The 20,166-nt window shown below is 44.9% G+C and overlaps 1 protein-coding gene across 26 annotated transcripts in view; it reads right to left on the reverse strand.

The window, feature by feature from the left end:
- Nucleotides 1-10,672, reverse strand: part of ANKS1B (ankyrin repeat and sterile alpha motif domain containing 1B) — a 1,023,959-nt gene extending 1,013,287 nt beyond the window's left edge. For all 26 annotated transcript variants that reach the window (XR_011994937.1, XR_011994938.1, XR_011994935.1 and 23 more), the window contains exon 1: nucleotides 10,482-10,672. Coding sequence is in view for 14 of the 26 variants with exons in the window: in XM_072724641.1 (XP_072580742.1) it covers nucleotides 10,482-10,615 (134 nt within the window). In the remaining 12 variants the exon portion in view is untranslated. The remainder of the gene's footprint in view (nucleotides 1-10,481) is intronic.
- Between the last annotated feature and the right edge of the window lie 9,494 nt (nucleotides 10,673-20,166).

Below are 20,166 nucleotides of genomic sequence, written 5' to 3' on the forward strand. Positions count from 1 at the left end.
TCACTTACCAAAAACTGAAGGAGGAAAAAAAGTCAATGGATCACCATGCCCTTCAGGATTAAGTTAAAACTCCTTAGGGCAGCACACAAATCCTTCAATCTCCAGACTTAGCTTCTTACCCACACTCTACACCAAACTACTTACAATGCTCCAAATTATATCCTATATTTTCACATACTATTATTGAATACATTATTCCATCTCCAGAAAAGCCCTTCCCTCTGAAACTCAGCCTGGCAGGTGGCTCCAATGGTTAAGCATCTGCCTTCAATTCAGGTCATCATCTCCAAGTCCTGGGACTGAGCTCACCTTGTGTTCTCAGCTCAGTGAGGGGGTCTGCTTGTCCCGCTCCCCCTATTTGCGCTCTCTCCCCCCCCCCCCACCAAATGAATAGATAAAATATTTTTTAAAAAGACTCAGTTTGGCATTCATTCATTCAACAAGATTCATGAATCACCTCTTCTCTCAAGTGTCCCTTGATGACTCCTCCCAGAGAGAATTAAGTGAGCCTCCTTCTTGCTCTTTGCATTCTTGATGCATTGCTTGGTGCTTCCATTACAGCAAACACCACCCTATACTTTAACTCTGTGTGGACATAACTGTTCCAATATTCTACAGATACTTGGGGTCAGGCAGAGATGATGTCGCTCAATTCTGGAATCCACGAGGCACTTGATAAATATTTGTGAAAATAATGAGAGATCACTCTTTTGTTATCAGCTCCCTCTGAAATCCTGACTGACTTGCTGGTTAGTTGGAAAGGACTTGGTTTACTTATTAATAAGACTTGCTCTAAATACACCCTAATAGATAGCATAAAACATACCACTGAAAAAAACCTGTATGAATACTTTAACCATTACTCATAATTCTTCACCTTCTCTATGTCTTCAAAGCTTCTATCAGACTTCAGAATGACAGATCACTCTGGTCACTAGCCAGAGCAAATAAACAGGAAGCAACTCTGTCCCAAGATACCTGCTGCTGGCATTTACCATGCCAAGGAATGTCTCTGCATAATTCCTACTGCTTCTCCCAAACACTCCCACTCACTCTCATGTCCCACACTAACAGCAAAATAGCTATACAAAACAGGGATAATTCCATGAGTAAATATAGCAGTTTTTTATAGAACAGTCAAAAATTAAGATGCTATATTTACTATATTTATAGGATACATAAAACATGTAAAATACAGATTAGTAATGAGAGGTACCCACTAAGGACTCAAAGTGGCTAAACAGTAATTTGGGCAAAAAGAAAAAAGAAAACTTTAATGTGGAAGAATGAAATTGAGATCCAGGGGTCACAACTTCAAACACCTTCCCTGTACAGTGAAACATACAGTTGTGGAATAACCTAGATACTGAAGTCTTAAATAACAGGAAAATGTGTTTAAAAGAATTTGATTCTCAAACCACATTAGTTGTCAAACCTCTTATATAATTCTATCCCATAGCCTTGTCACCTGTGATTATATAATAAATCCGTACATCTAAAGAATACCTTCTGGAAATAGGCAAACAACATACACCACAAGCTGATATGTAAGATGTGTGTTAATATAATAGATATCAATAAAAAGTTGTAGGGACTAAATAAATAGCAAAAAGAAAACGCGGGAAGCCCTGGTGGCTCAGCAGTTTAGCGCTGTCTTCAGCCCAGGGTGTGATCCCGGAGACCCAGGATTGAGTCCAACGTCAGGCTCCCTGCATGGAGCCTGCTTCCCTCTGCCTATGTCTCTGCCTGTGTGTGTGTGTGTGTGTGTGTGTGTGTGTGTGTGTGTGTGTGTGCGTGTGTGTCTCATGAATAAATAAATAAAATCTTTAAAAAAAAAAAAAAGAAAGAAAGAAAACGCTTTCCCAGTACCAGCCCTATGCTATCCCATTTCTCATGTCTTCAGTCAAGTGCCTTTCTCTTTCTACAGCATCAACCTTATAATAAGGAAGAATAAATGACCACCTTTAACCAACCTCTCTTGGAAATCTGGCAAAATTCATTCCGTCAGCTCTGCTAACAAGAGCTCCAAAGTGTTACTATTTGTGCCTAAAGTTTTGTTTCCTCTTTAAATGAAAATATTACAATAGTTTTCCTTGCTAAAAGCCTCTCCCAATCAATCATACTTCAACTCCCACAAATAGTGTTTGGAGGGGCCTCTAGGTGGATCAGTGGTCAAGCATCTGCCTTTGGCTCAGGTCATGATCCCAGATTCCGGGGATGGAGCCTACATCGGGCTCCCCTCAGGGAGCCTGCTTCTCCCTCCGCCTGTGTCTCTGCCTCTGTCTCTGTGTGTCTTTCATGAATACACAAATAAAATCTTTAAAAATATATATATAGTGTTTGGAGACGGGATAAAGTCAGGTGAGATACAAGCGCCCCAACTCCATGATGCTAGAGGAGAAATTAACACCGGGGTGGGCAGGTAACGAGACACAAGGAAGGCAAACTCCGTAACTCCTTCATTTTAAAGACCCAGTACATGTTCTTCTTAACCTGTGTCTCACTACACAGTCCATCCCGATTCTACTCCTCACACAAAATCAGTTTCCCCCTAGGAGGGGGGCAATGGGCACAAACACTAGAGCCACAGTGAACTTGTAGTAACAAAAATGGAGAAAAGGCTTTCTTTGGAGAAGAGATTTGGGCAGGAAAGGTAAAAGGAAATGTGGTGTGGGGAACAGAAGTCTGAAGCAGGCTGCAAGTCGCACGGGTGGCTGCTGATGCCCACCTCTGGTAGTCAAGCTTTGATTCATTCTGATCAAAGAAGGGTGACGCATCTACGCCAACTGTCTCAGGTCAGTTAACTAGAAGTAATTAACCACTTTAAGGAAAGCTGCTCTCACAACTGCACCCCAGCCCCAAGGAACTGGACAGCACAACCAGGGCGGAGCTCCATTTCCCCGCAGTTCCGTGAGGGCGCGCTGGTAAATACGGGAGCCCCGACTCCAAGACGTGCATTCGGAGACGAGCCCTGTCCGGAGCCTGGAGAAGAACCTCCTTCACCCCGCGACCATGTATTGCGGTCGGCCCCACACGTCACACACACTTCACGTGGTACCCAGGGGTGGTCCACACGCAGAACCCACTTCTGTCCCACCAACGCAAAGGAAGACAACCGGACTCCAGCAAGAACTTCTAGATGTGTGTCACGCGGGCAAGGGCACCAAGCCCTCGGCTGGCACACGGCGCACCTGATCGTGTCACCACACACGTGAGAAGGAAGCGGAACTCACATGAGTCTTCGGTGTGAACTCCTGCTTTCTTTTTATAAATTACTCTATGATGAAAAATCAAAACTCATGCTATTTTAATTAACAAAAGCTATGCGGCAATATGTTCCCACTAAGCCCGGGCACACTCAGATGCCTGCAATGCCAAAGGCCTTCAGGCCCCGCGACTGAAAGTGGTCTCCTAACCCTTGACTCAAGGGACAGCTTCCATTTCTAGTCAAACACTCAGGATGAATGTTCTCCAACAGGCTCCTCGGAAGAACTTCCCAAAATTAACATCAAACCCATAAGTAGTCATTCTGGTATATGACTGAGGAAACCAAACTGCACACACTGCCCCCCAAACCTCCAGGTGAGCCGGCTGCAGGGGACAGGGGCACCCCCCCCCCCCAGGTGAGCAGGCTGCAGGGGACAGGGGCACCCCCCCAGGTGAGCAGGCTGCTGGGGGCGTTGGAGGAAACCCCTGAGAAGCGCCAGGCACCAGGCAAAGTAAGGACTGGCAGGGTGACAGGGTGAGCAGCAGTCGCGGGCCGGCTGTCCTCACTCCCTGCCTCACGTCAGGCTTACTGCTCTGAAGATGAAGCCAGAACACCCAGCTTAGTGGGGAAGGAGGCCAGTAGCAAAATCCCGTTGTCCCCCCACCAAGTCCCGCAGCTGGCACGGCTCACCCCACCCCTGCAGGCACCGGTCCCCCACACACACAGGCACAGCTCCCTGAACACAATGCTGCAATCACCACTTCCAACATCATCTCTATCTAAAATAGATAACCCACTTGCAACTTGACTATTTTTATAGATACGTTTTTCATTCGATTTGACAGCTCTGTTTGTGATTTATTCCATTTAACCAGCACAGTTTCCCAGAAAGTGAGCACCTTACCAGAGTCCCAGTGACCACAATTGCCCAAATTATGAGAATGACAACTCTTACCTCCCTGTACCCAAAACCTGATGAACTGAATCTTGAATCTGAAAAATTTGTGAACTCTCTGGTTCATATGTCTTTGGTGACCAGACACGATTTTCCTCTACTTTTTACCAATTTACTTTCTCACATGGGGGGGGGGGGGGGGTAGAAACCAAATTCTTTATATTCAACAAGAGTTTACTAAATGTACTTTACATAGTAAGTAATCCTTTGAGTCATTAAGAAAAATCAAGTAAATTTGAGACATTGAACTTTTTATTGCTTTGTTAAAATACAAATAGTTCTTAACCTAGACTCTCTAGGAAAGAAATAATTTAATATACATTCAAATAGGAATTTTTCTTTGTTTAGATTAAAAGGTGGTTGTGTCAAAGGAAGAGGCCTTAAAAGGTTTTGCAGCTGCCTCTTGAAAGATGTTAAATAGAATGAGACTTCACCTATAATATGCAGGGAGGAAAGGAGGGAGGTAATTCCAATTGGGTACTCTGAGGAGCTCTGAGGAGCTCAGATTTCTTTAAAGACCAAAGGGTTGGATGAGAAAGAGGAACAACTAAAAACAGGAAGGTATTTACCTGGGAAAATATTAATGTCCCTTTCAACTAAGCTGGGGAAAAAAACAAAAGAAGAAGAGAGGTATAAAAAGTTCACTTCTATAACAGGTAATGTAACCTTAACCTTTGAGGCCACAAGAGAATTTCCCATGACATCTAACAATGCCAAAAATCTGATTCTTCCCAACTTGTATTTTGCTTCTGTCATTCCTAGTGAGAATCATCTTCAAACCAGAAAGTACAAACAAATGATGCTGGGAGATTACTGAAATTTCACACAGACAGAGGTCACAACAGACACTTCAGATGAGTTTGGGTATTCAGACCCAGAAGAACTGGGCACAAGCGGGAAGAAGGGATTTGCATTGGTACTAGGGTATCATCAGTGCTTCACTACTGCAAACAAGCTGTAAGAAAGTAGCCTGATTTGGGTGGAATTTATAGACTCAATGCCAGAAATAGATCAAAGGAATGCCCTAAACAGGACACAGCATGCATTCAGAAGGGCAACAGATAAAGTACCTCATAATATTCTCACAGGTGTATCAGATGTGGCTGGATGAGACTTCTAAGCAACTCCAATGCCATGTATAAAGTTTGCTCCTTTTAAATTTATAGGAAGCTAAAGAAGGGTTCTTTAGGGATGTATCACCGTGTCTCAAATTCAAATTATAGAAAATATGCTTATTAAATCTACAGATGATGCAGAAAAGAAAAGTTAATACTCTGGAAGATAGACCCAAGAGTCAAAAATATCTAGACAGATTATAAATATAGGCTAAAACAAGGAAGGTTAAATGTAATAGTAATAATTTAAGTTCAATCAACACTTTTACAAGTATGATGTGGGGGCAGCACAGGTGGCTCAACAGTCTAGCGCCACCTTCAGCCCCGGGCCTGATCCTGGAGACCCAGAATCCAGTCCCACGTCGGGCTCCCTGCATGGAGCCTGCTTCTTCCTCTGCCTGTGTCTCTGCCTCTCTCTCTCTCTCTCTCTCTGTGTGTCTCTCATGAATAAATAAATAACATCTTAAAAAAAAAAAAAAGTATGATAGCAGAACGACTGCATCACAGGTCTTTGAAAAAACTACTTGGAAACTTTGAGTGTCTGCTCAATGTGAGCCAATGTCATTCTCCACCTCAGTAAAACTGACCTGTTAATAAAGAGGTAATAATTTCATTGTGTCATATTTTAAGTAGCTATTTTGATTACAAAATACATGTTCATTTTAGAATACTGAAAAATGTAGGTAAACAAAAAAAAATAGTAATAATAACAATAATAAAGATCACCCACAATTCTACCAAAGACAAATACTACTTTTAACATGTTGTTATCTTTTTTTTTTAAGATTTTATTTATTTATTTATTCATGAGAGACAGAGAGAGAGAGAGAGAGAGAGAGAGAGAGGCAGAGACACAGGCAGAGGGAGGAGCAGGCTCCATGCAGGAAGCCTGACGTGGGACTAGATCCTGGCTTTCCGGGATCCCACCCTGGGCTGAAGGCAGCGCTTAACTGCTGAGCCACCACCGGGGCTGCCCAACATGTTGATGTTATCATTCCAGACTTCATCACTTTTTCTTAAAAACAACCAACCAAACCCAGGATCCCAGTACAAATGCTATTTTGTAACCTGTATTTTTTTTTTTAATTCAACGGTGTATCAAGTCCCAGTATATTTACACTGGTCAACTGATATTTAGTGCATTTTGTTCATTTCTGCTCACCACCTTTAAAAGAGTCATTGCAAAATTTGAGAATATGCAAAGAAGGAAAAAAGAGAATAGTGAAAAGTATGAAAACATAACTTCACCTACACTCCACTGCCAACTAGTACCAAGTGCTGGAAATTACAGGGAGGGGGATTTCAACTCAATAAAAGGATATATTTTTTTTTTAATAATTAGAGCTGTCAAAAAGAAACAGAATGGACCTATTTAAGGGTTTTACAGGGCTAAGACAACTAACTGGTAAGGAACGCTACAAGTAATTCCTCTAGGTCAGAAGTTGAATAAAAGGTGCCATTTTATTTGAACACTCTGTATTTTTTTTAAAGATTTATTTGTTTATTCATGGGAGACACACCGAAAGAGGCAGAGACACAGACAGAGGGAGAGAAGCAAGCTTCAAGCAGGGAGCCCGATGTGGGACTCAATCCCAGAACCCCGGGATCAAACCCTGAGCCAAAGGCTGGCGCTCAACCTCTGAGCCACCCAGGCTCAGAATTACCCAATCATTCTGTAATTCTAACGGAAATTTTACTAAATAAATTTATTCCATGTCCAATATGGAACAAATCTTTAGTAAACAAGATCTTAGAAAGTAGAGTCAAGTACTCTACATGAGAAATAGTAACACTAATGATAAACACTGATGTCCTAAATGCTTTGCATTCATTTCTTTCTATTTCACTTAATTCTTACAACTCTCTATGATACATGCTATTATTATTCCCATTTTATAGAAGTGGACAGTGAGGCTTAGAGATTTTTATATTTATTCAAGGTCATTCTTACCTATGCAGTGTCACCCAAGCATACCTGATTCCCCATCATATAGCTACTGCTCACTTAGTAGGTCATCAAAAGCACCTTCAGAAAAGTTCTTATCTAGCGATCCCTCAAAGGGCAGTCATAAGATTCATTTTGTAATTAGGAAAAAAATAAGTTTTTTTAAAAGATTTTATTTATTTATTCATGAGAGGCACACAGAGAGAGAGAGAGAGAAGCAGAGACAGAGGCAGAGGGAGAAGCAGGCTCCATGCAGGGAGCCCGATGTGGTACTCTATCCTGGGACTCCAGGATCACACCCTGAGCCGAAGGCAGCCACTCAACCACTGAGCCACCCAGGCATCCCAAAATTAAGCTTTTTTAAAAACAAATTATTCATAGCAAAAAAAAGTTCAGATTAGACTCAGCCATCTAAAACTTTCGTGAATCAGATTTGATGAATAAGACTTAGGATGTGGGAAAGCAAATTTAAATTACAGAACTTCAAATCTTTACCGTTACTAATTTTTCTTTTTTTTACCATTACTAATTAAGTGACCTTGGGCAAGTCCATAATCTCTCTGACTCTTCAGTCCTTCAGCTGTGAACTGAGGCTCAGCTACTTATGGCTGATATAAGAATTAAATGAGATGGTATACATAAGCATTTAGCACAGATCTGCCCCTAGTATAATTACACAAGTAATAAAGGCAGGGAGTAGGTAGTGGCAAACCTATTCTGCAATTAATTCCAAAATATTTAAGAATGTCTTCATGTCATTATGTTTAAAGTGGAAGGGGACACATTTTCCATCATCCTGTAAATAAATTTCTGAGGACAATCATTTGTGAAATAAAGTAACAACTAAATTAACATGCCTTCTTAGAAATTTCATTTTATGCAAAGGATCACCGAAGGAATACAATTTTAACCCTGTCTTCAAAGACATTGTTTATTCAGTATGAGACAGATTCAAGTTTAAAGGTTTTGATTTTGACTTTTACAACTTGGTTCAAACTACTCTAATGAACGCATGTTTTTTTTAGCTTTGTTTTCTAGGCACATCCCTGTTACAGAGCTACCACTCTTTTCTGACAAAAACCAGCAAAAGGGAAAACCTCCTATTCAAGAAATACATTGTGGGTCACAATTTTGAAATTTTATCTTAATTTTATTCCTAAAATTTGCCATCTATTCTTTTTTTTAAATGGCACAACTGAGAACGTTTTAAAAAGATGTTTACCAGGGATGCCTGGGCGGCTCAGCGGTTGAGTGCCTGCCTTTGGCCCAGGGTGTGATCCTGGAGACTCGGGATGGAGTCCCACATCAGGCTCCCTGTATAAGGCCTCCTTCTCCCTCTGCCTGTGTCTCTGTCTCTCTGTCTCTTTCTCTGTGTTACTCATGAATAAATAAATAAAACCTTTTTAAAAAATAAATAAAAAATATTTATTTTTTAAATAATAAGTTCTACCATTAAGGTAGGATTTTTAAAGTACCATTTATCTCAATAAAATTAACTGAAGTTCTCATTGTTCTCAAAGAATTCCTTAGTGTTTTTCCAAAGGAACTGATTATTTAGAAACCTCTTTCAGAATATAGGTTTCCAGCCATAACCATTCTTACAACTTGAATTAGTAAACATATTTATTTTACCTGCAACTTTAAAGCCATAACCAGATAAACTGTTTATATATATATATATATATATCCACCAATTTCATTCAGATAAACAAAAACATATATATATGTGTATACATATATATATATATATGTGTGTGTGTGTGTATATATATATATATATATATATAACCTGTGACTAAGGGCATTTATTAGCGCTATCACCTGAAATATGTCCACACTGTCAACTTGCATTTCAGAGTGAAAATCACTTAACAAGAGAGCACGCACAAGAGTCATCACCTCTAAGATCAGCTAAAAAAAAAGGTCCCATGCTCTGATCTGAAGTGAATTGTCATTCCAATAAAATGTCCCTATTAACAAGGATAGACGATCACATATGAAATTTTTTTAAATTCCATCAACTATTTGCCAACTAAATTCATTTCACTGTAATACAGATGTTTTCATTTTCCCTATTAGCCAGTATGGTAATTAGCTGCATTGCCTGGCCACTACCACATATAAGAACTTGAGTAAAGAACACAATGTTATCATCCAGAAGTCTGTATTAAACACTTGTCAAGAGTAGCACAAAAGAGTTTTTTAAAACCCAAGAAAATCACCTGGATTTTTTTTTTTTTAATTTTTCCAAGTACAGTTGGGTTGCTTTAGAGATGTTTCAGGGTGAAGATATGAATGATGACTGACGCTTCCCAAAATATCCAGGTCAACGTGAATAACCATAATTTCATAAACTAAAAAGCCTTCCTTGCATCTAACGGATATTCTTCAGCCTTCCTCCCTCTCATTTAATTTGTCCATCAATTCAACTTTTAAGTTCACAGTTTTTCAAATATGCAAATCAACCCAGCTATTTCCCAGGTACTGCCTGCTGAATAAAGACCTTGACATTTTTTAAATGTCATCTTAGAAAGAGTATCCAAGCAGTATTAGTCTCGCCCGCAACATCTTCACATGAAAAGGCCTGTACTACATTCCATACACACTCTCCCAATCCCGACCTGCCATCCTTCATCCTCCTAACCAAGTTTCACGCTGCTATGTCCAGGTAACTGGAAGTACGGCCAGGGCTGCCCAAGCTGCCTCATCAAGTTTTCACACACACCCTGTACTGGCGACATCTCATCAGAAGGTTCGCTCGCTTCATTTCGTGGGATCGCAACCCACAGCACGGCAAATGCCTTCTGCGAGGAGGTAGCAGCAACCAAAGGCTGTGGCTTTTTGCAGGGTGACTGCATGCACGCAACAGCTTCTCCACCAATTTCATTCAGATAAACAAAAAAAAGGGGGGGGGTGGGCTTGGCACGGCAAATACCTAATAAATATTGATGAAAAGCGAGTGGAACACTGATTCCCTTCCAGTAACACTTGTGCATGTACAAGTTCTGCACCAGAGCTCAGAGAAAAGTAGCTACTGACGCATTGATGGAAGGCTATTTTCAAATTACTCAGAGAATCCAAGGCATCAATCCGACCGGGAGCCTCATGCCTCCTCTCCACACACACACAGTCTGTTTTCCTGCCTAATTTAAGAATGAATCGCTGGCAGCCAGCAGGTGCAATAACCGTGAGGAGGAGGACGGATGTGTCACAATGCAGAACGCGGCGTGCGATCCCGGGGCGGGCTGCCGTCCTTACCTTAGCAGATTAGACAGGGGCAAGGGTCCGGATCCGCCGCCCAGGATCCCTCCTTTCCTGCCAGACAGGAGTTTCTCCACCAGAGCCACATTTCCAGTGCGGGCGGCCTCCAGCAGCTCCTGGTCCTTCCCCATAGTGTCTCCCCGGCTCCCTCGCGGAGTCCGGCTCCCCCCGGGCCCTCCTCCCCGCCCACCCCCACTCCCCGGAACCCAGGGCCCTCCCCGCCCCACCCTAAAATAATGCGAGCGCGTCGGCACCAGGAGGTCCCCGCGGGCCCGGCCGGGAACGCCGCCGTCCCCCGCGTCAGGGCGCAGCTCTGGCCGCGGGGCTCAGACCATGTGCGGGCCGGGGGCTGGCCGGGCGGGGCGCCGCGGAGCCCCGGATCCCCCAGGCCTGGTCGCCGCGGGCGGGGCGTAGGGGCGCTCCCGGGGAGCGCGCGGAGGCTGCCGCGGACGGAGGAGGTCGCAGGAAGAGGAGGCGGAGACAGCGCTCGCCGGAGCCTGAGCGCAGCCAACGAGCGCGGCGGCGGCGGCGGCGGCGGCCCGCGCACCCTGGCGCCGCGGTGCGGGCTCTGCTCGGCTCCCGCGCCCGGCGGGCCCGGCGGCTGGGCGGCGGCGGGGGCCCGCGGCGAGGCAGGGCGGTGCGGGGGAGCGGCGGCGGGCGCGTGCCGGGGGTGGAGCGGCGGCGGCGGCGCAGGGGCAGGGCGGGGCGGCCCGGGCCCGGCGCGCGTGGCGGCCGGCGTGCGGGGGGCGTGTGCGCGCGGGCAGGTGCGGCCGGCGGGGCGGGCCGGGGGCGGGGCGCCGGCGCCACGGGGGCTCGGGGTTCGGGGGCGGGGACCTCCTGCTCGGGAGAGCTCCGGAAGCTCGGGGAGGAGCCTCGGGGCCGGGGCCGGGGGCTGGCGAGGCTGCGAGGGGCGCGTGCGGCCGGCCTTGCCTCGGGGGCCGCTGCCCGCCGTGGGGCCGCTCCAGCGTCCCTCCCCCGGCGCCCGTGCCAGCTGGGCCCCGGGGAGCTCCTGAGGTCTAAGGTCACCGGGCACGACGAGGCTCTAACCGAGAATTCCTCCGCGCTCACCCTGGGAAGAATACAGATGGACCCGGACTCGAGACCCAGTCTTCACTGGCAGCCGCATGGTCAGCGCATCGCTGTGCGCGCTTGCCGTGGTCGGGGTCCATTCTCCCTCCTCCTGGCCGAGGAACACGGTGGGGAACACGACTTTCTTTTCTTTTGAAACTTACGGTGACCCCTTCTGCTCTGCGTCGCCCTCGCCCTCGCCCTCGCCCTCGGAATGCACCGGAACCGTTAGCTTGTTCACAATGGATTGCCAGGAAAGAGGCACAGCAGGCACCGTCCTCAGCCAGCCCGGGCACCTGCATGTTGCTGGAGTATATTCATTTTGGAAATGAAACAGTGGCTCCCAGGGTTGGTTAGATCACCCAGGACGCCGCACAGCAGGTGGCAGGACAGACCTGGGCCCCAGAACTGCCCCCCTGCAGAGCCCATGCTCCCCGCAGTCCCCTTACTGGCCCCACGAAAAAGTCACCTAGGCCGGCAGGAACGATCACCGACATGGCATGGCCGAGTGGTCGCCCTGTGCCAGGCACGATGCCACACGCCCTCCGCATGTTCCATCGACCTTCCCAACAGTTCCCTGAGGCAGGTACGCATTTTATCCATATAGGTGAGCAAGCAGTGTTAGCCCAATATGCAGCTAGGAAGCAACCCAGCCAACACTCAAATCCAGAGCTGCCTGCTAGAGGTGGAGATTTTAAATAAATAATTGGGGGAAACTTCTGACACATTCGGAGGTAAAGAACTAATGTATTTTCAAATTTTTTATGGAATTCAATGTTCTGAGATTTCATTCGAATGGTTCAAAGTAGTGGGTCAGTTATGGTTGTTTACAGAAGGTTTACTGAAGGAAATGGATTTTGAGCTAGTGTGGCCTTTTGGTTTTGCTTTAGCATCTATTCCAGTAAGATATTTTATGTGCTAATATTATGATCCTTCACACAATGAGACTGGCAGACCAGTTAAAGAAACAAAGTAAGGAGCTATTGAATTCATTTTGAAAATGGTATACAGAACTCCTTTTCTTCCACTTTCCTGTTACCAGCCAAGCAAAACACATCTTGCTCAGAATATACCATAAGCAGTCCATTAGAGCTGAAAAATCACTCTCAAATTTTAACAAACAACATTTCATGGTGGGGATGGGAAGGCTAGTGAGTTAGTATCAGGAATCAACCCCCATTGGGAAAACCCTTAGTAATGATTAACTCTAAGTAAGTAAACTCTTAAGTAATGATTAACTTTTATTTTTTTTTTACTTTAAAACTTCAGGGTTGATTTTAATATATTATTTATGTGGCATCATAAATTATTATTTTTAAATAATACTGGACTGGGACAGTTTTTTTTATTGCTTCTGCTTCCTCACAGAACCAGACTTACACTAATGTGTCCCAACTACCATCTACTGCTATACCATTACCATTTGTCCATTTCTCTAAACATGGTGCTATGCTTCATTTGTGCTTCATCCCTAGAGAGAGGAAGAGGGTACTTGCAATTTCCCCATCTGCAGTATAACCTGAGTTGGGAAATACCGTTTTACAGTCATTCTTTTTTTTTTTTTAATATTACTTTCAAAGGCCTATAGTAGGAGATTCCATGACCTACTATAGTTTCCCATTGCAATGTTTAATGGCTGTACCCGTCAGGAAATTGCCCTTCACATCAGTATCACACAACGCTTCTCAACTTTCATTCTTAAAACTTTTTTTTAGAAGTCTTGTGTCAGTTCCACAGTTCCAGGCACTCTAGTGGTTTATTATATTCAAAGTCAGTTTTTTTCAACTCTGAATGCCTTGTTTTTACTTACATCGTAGCTTCTTGTCAAAGAGGACAGAGGCTTGAATCCATGGAAACTAACATGCAAATTAAAAATGAAAACATTCTTCCAAAAATCTGAAGAGGCAAAAAAGAAATCCATATTTTTTAAACATCCAGGTTTCATCAAAATATTTTGCATCTGTGTCTAAGTGGAAAAAGCCAGAAAATCTTGGGAACCAATTAAACAGGCTACATCTCAGTTTGCACATATGTAAAATTAAAAAGTTGTATCTCATGGTCTCTAATGCCCTTTATCGTCCTAACATTCAATGCATATGGTGAGACATGGACTAGTCCATTAAATTATATGCATAATTGAAGCTAGAAATCAATAAGGTGATAGATCTGAGGTCAATTTCTATTCTGTTTGTAATCACAAAAATAAAAATATACTATCCTCAAATTTTTTTATTGAAAATTTTCCCATAAAAATATTTTTTTACTGGGGCACCCGGGTGGCTCAGTCAGTTAAGAGTCTGCCTGCAGCTCAGGTCCTGATCCTGGGATCCTGGGATCGAGCCCCACATTGGGCTCCCTTCTCCCCATGCTGTTCCCCCTCACTTGTGCTTTCTGGCTTGCTCTCTCTCTGTCAATTAACTAAAATCTTTAAAAATAAAAAATATATATATCTTTACTATTCTCAATGAACAGTATTGACAGTAGTAGTAAATGCATATTATGATCCAGGAATGATACTAGAGTCTTTTTCTCATTTTATATGTATATCATAGTGTGTGTGTCTATACATATATACATGCTTATTATATATATATAGTCTGTGTGTCATTGTATACATATATCATTGTATATGTGTTTGATACATGTCCACATATACACACACATACCAGTCAGGATGAAAAAAGACAAAGAATCTACTATCCCTCATATATGATAAGATAATATACATATATTTCCTATAGGTACATGGTATATACCCCATGAGGTCAATAATCAAATTCCTGTACAGCTTCTGAATCCCATCCCAAATTTTAATATACACAGATCTAATTCTAGATCTTTTGGGCACGCTGGGAATTACTGCTCCAGTATACATAGTGCAAGTCACTGCTCTTGAGATTGATCAATAAAAGGAAGGACTAGGGGTTAAAACGAGAGGAGAGGCAAAACCAGGGTAGTGTATGCAAACACACACACACATACACGTACACACACAAAGACTTTGGAAGTACAAAATAAATGAAGGCATGTGAATCCGCGTGACTTATGCACGAAGGTCTGTCTACGGTGAGGATAGCATCCTTATGACGTAAGGCAAACTGGGCTCAGATAGGGTAACACTGCAATTTAAGGAAGTGAGTTAGGAAAATACCTACTTCCTCCATTCTGCACTCTGCATATCTGGGGCTCTTCTGATGGGCTGTGGGACAGAAGTGGGCAGTTCTGGGTCACACAATACGAAGATACCAGACATCTAAACAAAAGCCAAGTCCCTGCTCTGTCTTCATCTTCCTGAAGAAATCCGAACACTGAACATACCATGATGCTCTCAGTCATTCTGAATTCATGGTGACGAGTGGTGAAGGCCACCGAGAGTGAACCCCCCCCATCTTCTCCTGGATCTGTTCGGATCTAATATCCCACAAAGCACAGGGGTTAAAAGTAAAACTAGACTGAAAATGAAACGAGGAATTAGCTCTCTACGGAGGCACGCCCTGAGACTTGTCTGTGGAGGGACTTAGATCACAAATGGGACATCCATACCAGCTACACATGGCCTGTCTCACACTGGGGGCAGAGGATGGGACAGAAAGATAGGTTTCCGGACTGCCTTTGGAGGGTGTGCTTACCATCTTCGGGTAGGAAACAGAGGGAAGCCGACTGGCTTTCAGCGAGTCATGAGGCAGGCATGGAGAGAGAGAGAGAGAGAGAGAGAGCACAATGATGGAACGGGTACCTCCTCTTGAAAGCTCAGTAACCGCACCCTGTGGTCAAGGGCTTCCAATGGATACAAGTAGGGAGAGAAACCAAGCGTGTTCAGTATGATACAACTCCTTGGAAAGCTAAGCAGAAATTTCTTCCCCCTTTAAGGAAATGTGATGAAGAAGATTAAGGGTTCCCCCACGATCACCACCCCATGGGACATTCCATTGCCATCCTGTTTATTCCATCACTAACTCCCTCCCCCCAGCCTCCAGGCCTCCGTGCGCCCCAAGGCTGAGCCGGCACACCGCCCATGAACAGTGCAGTCTTGTGTCCGCTTCAAACCAGTTACCTCACAGAGAGGGGCCCCCTGAGACGCCCATAAATCCCCACCATCTCTTTTTATTTCCTTTTGAGGAAAATAGCTAGCGTTCTGACAAACCTATTATTACCAGACACAAAAACACAGAACCCACGTTTGCCCTTTTAACTCATCTTCCCCAAGGGCGAATCCCAATCTCGCCCCTTCTTACACACCGGTCTTCTACTTCAGTCTTGCTCCTACAGCAGCGCCTGCCAACTTTTTCTGTAAAGGGCCACGTGACATTTTCAGCTCTGTGGGCCGCACGGTCTCTGTCACACCACCCAGCTCTGCTCTGGGACCATGAAAGTCACCGTAGGTCGCACCGAAATCAATGAGCGTGGCTGGGCTCCGAAAGGACTTGACTGATGAATGCTGAATTTCAAATCTTATGATTTTCATGTGTCGCAAAATACTCTTCTGAGTTTTTTTCCCCAACCATTTAAAAATGTACAGACTATTCTTAGTTAACTGGCCTCACAGGCTGCAAGCAGGGTTTGGCCCATAGGTGTGGGAGTGACTTACTAGCCCTTTTGAGGGACACTGCTGCTTGTCCCTGCCTGTTTAGGTGGGGGAGGGGAGACAGGAGGCCAGAATCGCAGTGTCCCCCTGAGGCAGCCAGACAGCCCCTCCTGGGTCCACAGGGATCCGCCCTGGGGGCAAGGCCCCTCAGAGTCCTTCACATCTCCAGGAAGACCCGTCCTCGGAATGTCTATCAGGCTGATTTTATTAAGCTTTTTTGTTGTTTTTTTGTTTTGGGTATCCCATGGACGTGTCCTCACGTGCCATGATCAACCAGTAGCTTTGACAGGAGGGCGGCTGCCCTGAGCTGGAGCACAGCCCGTGAGCCGAGCTGCTGCTGTCCCTGTGGCCGCAGACCAGGCCCAGACCTCCTCCTCCTCAGCTGGGCGGTGCTGACGTCTGAGGAAAACAGAAAGTCCTGCAGTCAGAGAAACTGCTGCTCCTGCAACAAGCCGCCAGAGCAGGTGGCAGGGGCCTGGTGGGAAGGAGCGGGCTCTGGCTCTGGTGGCCTCTGAGGGGACACCCCGCCGGAGCCCCGGGGGCAGGCAGTAATGCGGTCTGTGAAACAGCACAAGGGTACATGAGAGGGGTCTAAAGCCAAAGGGCTGTCGTAGAACAACTGCTTACCTGCCCCTTGAAAATTAGGTCGCACTGGTTCACCTCTTCCTCCATCGCCACTACTTTCACATGCAGCGTCTTGGCCGCAAGGTCACAGAAGCCCGGATTGCCCGCCTCATTCCCTGGCCTCCTGGTCGTCCATCTACCCCTACAGCTTACGGACCCTTTAGATTCGACTTCAGGCTCCCCTCTGGTGGAGAACTTACCCATTACTAGGTTCCGTGGAACTCCCAATTACTTTCTTTGGAAATTTTGAAGAATGACACGTTGTTGCCCACAGGGTGTAACCGGCCACCTGCTACATCTTTCATTGGTCTAGTGGCTCCGAGTGGTCTTGGTTTCCCTCTGCTACTGCTCACAGCTTCGTAGCTCCCAGACCCAGATGGTGACCCCCCCCCCCAGCACAGCACCCCAGTAATTACAGTCCAGCCAGAGCCCAATACATTCCAACTCTTCGCCAAGGGGAAACATCCCCTCTTAATTTTGGTGAATAATATTTCCATTATTTCATGGAATTTACAGGCACTTCGTTGAAACTTTAGAGGATTTATTGAAAGTATTATGTGAATGTGGAATGGACAGTCAATGGGAATTACTACAGTCTCTATATAAGCATTCTCTTAGGAAATTAGTTCGTCAGGGATTGCCAACCATTACACTAGATATGCATCAATTATGTGTAATCAGTGCTGCGTTTATTTAAAAAAATCAGCCCTTATAGACATTTTTTTTCTCCAAATGATGCAAGTGAAAAACTATTTCAGAATCTCATTTCTATTAGTCATCAGCTGCGGGGAGAGTGAAACACATGGAGGATATATGGTTAGGATGGAGTGTTCACGTGCAATAACATGTTACTTGTATGCATTTTACGTTCCTCTACATAATAAAATGAGTCCTGATTTCATCTGATTTTTTTTAAGTCAAAGTACAATGTTTTTCCTCCTTCTCCAAAGTTTGCTTCTTAAGGACAGTCTACCTTATACTTAAAACCAGAAGAAAAATGGCAAAAGGGCAGGATCGACGCAGTGGACTTAATATTCACTGGTTGCTAATAGTTTGTAACTAAATGTTTACCACGCTGTGCTACTCATCACTTACGCAGCTGCGTGGGAGGTGTTGGGGGGTGAGGGGGAAGAAAACTGGCATTGGTTGGGAGAGGTATGATCTGGTTTTACCAACGGACGTCTTGTTGAAAACATCAGATCATGGGCACTGGAGTTGTCTCTGCTGTTTACGCTAAAGAGAGAATCAGAGGCATAGAAAATGATGGAAATACAGTCAGTCAGGGAATTAAGAAATCAAATAATGTCAGGGAATTGTGTTAAGAAAAGAAAATAATATATTGATTCTCATTGAGAAATAGTATTGATAATTGATTGGATTTAAAAATCAAACATGAGGGCAGCCTGGGTGGCTCAGCGGTTTAGCGCCGCCTTCAGCCCAGGGGGTGATTCATGCCTGCCTGGAGCCTGCTTCTCCCTCTGCATGTGTCTCTGCCCCTCTCTGTGTCTTTCATGAATAAATAAATAAAATCTTTAAATAAATAAAAATCAAACATGAAATTTTTTTGCCAGTTAATTCTGAATAAGTTATTCCAACAGCAAGGGAGGAAACTTTGTTCTGGGATTATTTTAAATAAAAAGAACACTGTATGTAACACCGTTGAGTTGATATTTCTATCATCACCTCAGATCTTTCCATTCCTTTATAAACCTCATACAGAAAATAATGCCTTCCATTTAGTCAGGAGTGAAGTTGGTTGTGGAACAAATAACTGAGAAACACTGCAAAAACATTCAAAGGAATTGGCTCATTTGGGTGAATGGGCCAGTATATGGCAAGTGTGTTTCAACGCAGACAAGTTTCATACTACTTTTTGTAGGAGAAAACCCCAATTCATTCTGAAACCAAGAGCTTCATAAAATCATCTTAAACTGTCACAGTTTAAGGACACAATATTCATAGAAATAATTCCCAAAAAGTCGATCACAGGGATCTAAGTATTAGATAATGAATTCTTATATCCGGAGTATTCTTTTTCTCCAGCTAAGACGGGAGAAGAGGTGGGGGGTGGGGGGTGCAGGCGGCCCCGGGCCCGCAGCGCTCCCAAGGTCACCCCGGGGTCACCCCGCTCCCTGCTGGGCCCTGGGCCACCAGCGAGGTCTTCCTGGACTCGGCGCCCTCCGCCCCCTCCTTCTGCTCTAGGCTCCAGGCCGGGCGCTTGCTTCCCCCCAGTGGCTGTCGTGGCGCAGAGGGTTCCAGGGAGGTGGCACCGCGCCCAGGGCGCCAGCCACGGCCCTCTCGGCCCCTTGGGTTACGGGGTGGGAGGGGGCTGAGTCTCCTCGGGCCCTGCGGTGCCGTCCTAGGAGTGGCCACGAAGCCGCCTCGGGGTCACGACCCACTTACACTTCGTCCCAACTGCTGGCCCTACTCACAGTAACTTTGGGCCACAGCCTGTCCTAAACCTATTTACCAGATCCCAAATCATATAGGGTAAATTTCTATTTTAAGAATCCTGTTATTCCTGGGCACCAGGTGGGGTGGGGGTGGCGGGCTCAGTCGGTTAAGCGTCTGCCTTTGGCTCAGGTCAAAATCTTGGGGTCCTGGAATCCAGCCCCAGGTCAGGCTCTCTGCTCAGTGGGGAGTCTGCATTTCCTTCTTCCTCTGTGCTCTTTTTCTTTCTCTCATTCTCTCACTCTCCCTCAAACAAATAAAATCTTAAAAAAATAAAAATCCTCTTATTCCATATCACTAATAATAGTTCTCCTTCTCTGATGAAACCCTAATTGATACAGAAATTAGTATCAGACATGTTCAGGATACTAGAGCTTTATGAAGGGTGGATTCCCTGCCTTGGTTTATTTTTTTTATGTTTTTTTTAAAGATTTATTTACTTATTTATGATAGACATAGAGAAAGATAGAGGCAGAGACACAGGCAGAGGGAGAAGCAAGGCTCCATGCCAAGAGCCCGACACGGGACTCAATCCCCGGACTCGAGGACTGCACCCTGGGCCAAAGGCAGGCGCTAAACCACTGAGCCACCCAGGGATCCCCCCCTGCCTTGGTTTATTGAGTTGATTGAGCTGATCTGATTAGGTATGAAGGCATTGATGAGCCTGCTGCCACTGGTAATGCGGACACTGGTAGTCCACTAAAGGTACAATGATATTGAGGGTTTGGGTTAAGAGAAACCCCCTTCAGGTGATCATTCTATGGGAAATAATGGTTAAAACTTCTTGAAAGTTTTATATGTGCCAGGTGCATTTTCTCATTTAATCCTCATAAGTGCTTGAGGTGTATGCATCTAAAATGGCATCCAAAAATGCAGGCTTCTCCCCCTCACATAGCATCTGCCTGGATGGACTTTAGGAACAACGCATTAGGTATTTTGACCTTGAGCAACCAG

This window comes from Vulpes vulpes, chromosome 10 (assembly GCF_048418805.1).
Source record: "Vulpes vulpes isolate BD-2025 chromosome 10, VulVul3, whole genome shotgun sequence".
Lineage (NCBI taxonomy): Eukaryota > Metazoa > Chordata > Mammalia > Carnivora > Canidae > Vulpes > Vulpes vulpes.